Here is a 4388-nt window from a genome sequence, read left to right on the forward strand (position 1 = left end):
CCGAGGTGGGGCGACCACGCGAAGATGGAGCTCGTCGTGCCCGCGGACGGCCGCATCGACGTCACCGTGTGCCTCGCGGAGTACGCGGACGACGAGACGGGCCGCTGCGTCATCGACGCGCGCAAGCTCCTGCGGGGCCAGGGGCCGGGCGAGCACCGCGGCTGGCACGCCGTCGCCAAGGCGCGCCGGGGCGGCGCGCCGACGACGCTCCGGGGCGCCTACCGGCTCGCGCGCGCCGCGCACGCGCGCGCGCGGGCCGCGCTCCACCGCGTCCACGTCGAGATCGTCGTCACGGACGTCGTCGCGCCGCCGGCGCTCGCGGGCCGCCGGGCCCGCAGCGTCACGAGCGGCCGCGGCGACGTCGTCCACGGCAGCGTCGCCCTCTTCGACCGCCGCCGGAGCCCGCTCCGCCTCCTGCGCAAGCACGCGGGGCGCCGGCCGCCGAGCTGGCCGAAGGCCCGCCGCGTCGACAGCGGCGACGGCGGCGACGGCGACGACGCGTTCTTCCACCGGTCCTCCTGCGGCCTCTTCGTCTGACCGCCCGGGCTAACCCATGTGCATATGACACGGCGGCGCGCGCTAGCATACGTGCTTCGAGCTCGCGCCGTCGCCCGCGGCCGTGGCGTCGTAGGCCGTCGCGTCGTCGGGCGTGATGTAGGCCTTCGGGTAGAGGCCCTCGCCGAACTCGTTGCGGCACTCGTGGTAGCCGCCCTCGGGGCCGATGTCGACCTCGAGCACGGCGACGGGTTGGCCCGCCGTGACCTGCGTCAGCGCGAGCGGGCCGTCGAAGCCGATGGCCGCGTGCACCCGTCGATTGATCGTCGCCGTGAAAAGCACCTTGCGGTCGCTGAACCGCGCGCCCTCGCGCTTCGCCCGCAGCTTCTCGTCCTGGTCCTTCTTCAGGTCGCGGATCTGCGCGCGGATCTCGCGCATGGCCTCGAGCCGCTGGTCCTCGCGCCACTCCCGGTAGGCGAGGCCGCCGGAGGCGACGAGGCCCGCGGCGCCGAGGCCGACGTAGAGGTTGCCGCTGTCGTGCGCGGCGCGCACGGCGCGGCGCAGGCGCGTGGCGACGAACATGGGCGCGCGCTGCAGCTCGCGGGCGGTCGACGACGTCGAGAGGCGGCGGACACGATGCGCCGAAGCTCTTGTCTGTGTGGCGGAGCACGAGGCCGGAGTTCGCAATTATCAGGCTTCAAGATGTCTTCAAGGTACACAGCAAGTCGGGCCCGCGCCGTTTATAAGAAAGAAGTTCGTTAGAGGACGGGGTGGGCGGCGGGGAAGCCGCGCGCGGGCGGGGTGGTCGACGCGGCGGGTCGGGCGACGGGCGCTCAGCAGGTGATGTCCTTGACGGTCTCGTCGCCGAACTGGTTCGTCACGGTGAGCGTCTTGGACGTCTCGCCGTCGGAGTCGAAGGTGATGCCGACGAGGTCCGTCGCGCGCCAGTGGGGCAGCCAGGTGAGGTCGCCCGACGCGACGGTGTCGCCGGAGGACTTGTCGGCGAGGACGTAGGTGCCGTCGTAGGGGTTGAGCTGCTTGAAGTTGTTCTGGGTCGTAAACGAGAGCGACCCCGAGCCGCAGGTCACGTTGTAGACGACGGGCGCGACGAAGAAGCGCTCGGCGGAGTACATCTTCCAGCCGACGTTGTTGCTGCGCTCGCACTCCTTGTCCTCGCACTCCTGCTGGCCGTAGACCTCGAGCGACCACGCGACGTCCTTGGTCTCGCGGACGACCTCGACGACCTTGGCCTCGTAGCGCACGTCCTCGTAGTCCGAGCCCGACAGGGTCAGGGGCCAGAAGGTGCCGAGCAGGTTGCCGCCGATCATGCGGTCGTTGTCGCCGAAGAAGGGGCTGTAGCCCCAGGGGTACTCCTCGAAGACGTACTGCCACTCCTCCGTGATCGTCTCCGCGTCCTCGTCGATGGAGATGATGAGCAGGCGCGACGCGGCGTCCTGGTCGTAGTTGTTGTCGAACATCATGTACTCGTCCTCCCCAAAGTACTCCGCGTTGTGCTGGCCGTAGTAGAGCGACTCGCCCGCCGCGAGCGTCTCGCCGCTCAGCGTCTCGATGGCCATGGTGCCGTTGACGCCGCCGGCGACCCAGACGATCTCCGACGTCTCGACGTGGGCCTTGATGATCGCGTTCGTCATCCGCGACGACGCGACGGTCACGGAGTCCTGCGACAGCAGGCCCACGTGGTTGATGTCGGACGCGTAGCCCGCCATGGCCACGGACGACACCGTGTCGCCGTTGGACACCTTGGTCTCGACGACGTTGAGGTCCGACCCCGGCTGCCACAGATTCCGGCCCTCGTAGGACCACTGGATGTCGTGGCAGTTCTCCTCCGTGCCGTCCGCGAGGAGCGTGAAGTCGCCGCTCTTCCAGTCGAGCGTGTACTTGGGCCCGCGCTCGGACGTGCCCGTGTTGCCCGCGAGGACGAAGGTCGACGAGTCCTTGAGCTTGAGGCCGCAGAAGTGCATGTCGTCCTCGGCCGCGTACGTCGGGTAGACGTGCGCGATCTCGCCCGTCGAGTACTTGAGGATCGTGAAGAGGGAGCCCGTGTACTTGTCGCCGCTGTCGTTCATCTGGATGAGGTTGAAGGCGATGAAGCCCTCCGTCGCCTCCTCGCCGACGTCGCCCTTGATGAGGTCGAGGTCGATCTCGACGACGAGCCGGTGCGGCACGTACTTGAGGAGCGTGTCCACGGACGCCGTGCTCAGGTCCAGGCCCTTGTCGTCCTCGAGGTACTTCTTGACGTCGCTGTTCTCGATGAAGTCCTCGTACGTGAGCACGACCTCCGTCACCGACGACGAGCTCGCGGCGACGGCGACCGCGTCGTCCGACGCGGGGCTCGCGTCGTCGACGTCCGCCGCCTTGGACTTGGACCCGTAGGCGGGGAAGCTCAGGAAGTTCGTCGCGTCGCCGACCTCGCGGCTCCGCAGGCCCGCGGCGATGAGCATGGCCATGCCGAAGGCCGTGCCCACGAGCATGGTCAGGCGCCGCGCGCCGGCGAGGCGCCGCTGCTGCGCCCGGTCCTCGCGCATCGTCGAGATCAGCGCGTCGTCCGTCGTGTCCATCGTCGACCGACCCGCGCGAACCGGGCGACCGACGGCCTCCGGTGAAGTCGACCGACACGCGGGGCTGCCTCGGCGGTCACCCAACAATCGAGATCGAGAGATATGCTATCGGCATGTTGATGTCAACAAGTGAAGAGGTGCCTCATCTAGGTGCCTCAGCTTCCGCTGGCTCTCGCACCGCTGCCAATTGCACCGCCACTTGCGAGTCGCCGCCGGTCGACGACCGCCACCTACGAGTTCGCCGCCGGTCGACGATGCAGAAGCCGAAGAAAATCAACTGGAAGGAGACGAACGTCGCCGGCATCGGCAGCGACCTCGACAAGAAGATCCGCGCCGCCGCGGCGTCGGGGGAGGCGCAGTGGCGCCACGTCGGCGAGAAGGTCGAGGTGCGCGTCTGGCGCATCGAGCAGTTCCGCGTCGTGCCGTGGCCGGCGCGCCAGTACGGCAGCTTCCACGCGGGCGACAGCTACGTCGTGCTCCGCACGTTCCGGCCGGACCCGAAGAGCGACAGGCTCGCGCACGACGTCCACATCTGGATCGGCGACGAGTCGACGGCCGACGAGTACGGCACGGCCGCGTACAAGATGGTCGAGCTCGACGACCTGCTCGGCGGCGCGGCCAAGCAGCACCGCGAGACGCAGGGCCGGGAGAGCGCGGGCTTCGCGGCGCTCTTCTGCGGCCAGCTCCGCGTGCTCCGGGGCGGCGTCGAGTCGGGCTTCCGCCACGTCGAGGCCTCGGCGGCGGCGCCGCTGCTCTACCGCGTCAAGGGCACGCGCCACGCGCTCGAGCTCAGGCAGGTCGACCTGCGCCGCGACTCGCTGAACAGCGGCGACTGCTTCGTGCTCCACGCGGGCGACGGCTCGGTCTGGCAGTGGAACGGGTCCGCGTCGAACAAGGACGAGCGGCTCAAGGCCGGCGAGGTCGCGCGGGACCTCGCGCCCAAGGCGAAGCTCGTCGTCGTCGACGAAGCCGCGCCCGAGTCCGCCGCGCCGGAGTTCTGGGCCTTCCTGCCCGGCACGGTCAAGGTCCTCGGCATCCTCACGAAGAGCGTCGAGGTGCGGGACGCCGACGACAAGGACGGCGCGGTCAAGGCCTTCGTGCCGAAGCTGTACCGCGTCACTCCTTCGGGCTTCCGCCACGTCGCCGACGCGGCCACTGTCCAGCTCCCCGTCGGCGAGGGCCTGCGGATCGCGCGGTCGGCCCTCGCGGCCGACGCCGCCACGTACCTCGACACGGGCTTCCACCTCTACGTCTACATCGGCGCGGACGCCAGGGCGGAGAGCGCGCGCGCGATCACGGCGACGGCCGCCTACG

General features: G+C 70.0%; 3 protein-coding genes across 3 annotated transcripts; 1 reads left to right on the forward strand and 2 right to left on the reverse strand.

Moving 5' to 3' along the window:
* Nucleotides 1-588: 588 nt before the first annotated feature.
* Nucleotides 589-1077, reverse strand: AURANDRAFT_68627 (hypothetical protein; the record flags this gene model as incomplete). Its single annotated transcript, XM_009044337.1, has 1 exon — nt 589-1077. A coding segment is annotated over one exon (489 nt), but the record flags the coding sequence as incomplete, so codon positions are not given.
* A 251-nt stretch (nt 1078-1328) lies between these two features.
* On the reverse strand, nt 1329-3074 carry AURANDRAFT_68628 (hypothetical protein; the record flags this gene model as incomplete). Its single annotated transcript, XM_009044336.1, has 1 exon — nt 1329-3074. The coding sequence occupies one exon, from the start codon at nt 3072-3074 to the stop codon at nt 1329-1331; it is 1746 nt and encodes a 581-aa protein (XP_009042584.1).
* A 254-nt stretch (nt 3075-3328) lies between these two features.
* Nucleotides 3329-3997, forward strand: AURANDRAFT_13277 (hypothetical protein; the record flags this gene model as incomplete). Its single annotated transcript, XM_009044335.1, has 1 exon — nt 3329-3997. A coding segment is annotated over one exon (669 nt), but the record flags the coding sequence as incomplete, so codon positions are not given.
* Nucleotides 3998-4388: the final 391 nt, after the last annotated feature.

Source organism: Aureococcus anophagefferens, assembly GCF_000186865.1.
Source record: "Aureococcus anophagefferens unplaced genomic scaffold AURANscaffold_258, whole genome shotgun sequence".
Classification (NCBI taxonomy): domain Eukaryota; class Pelagophyceae; order Pelagomonadales; family Pelagomonadaceae; genus Aureococcus; species Aureococcus anophagefferens.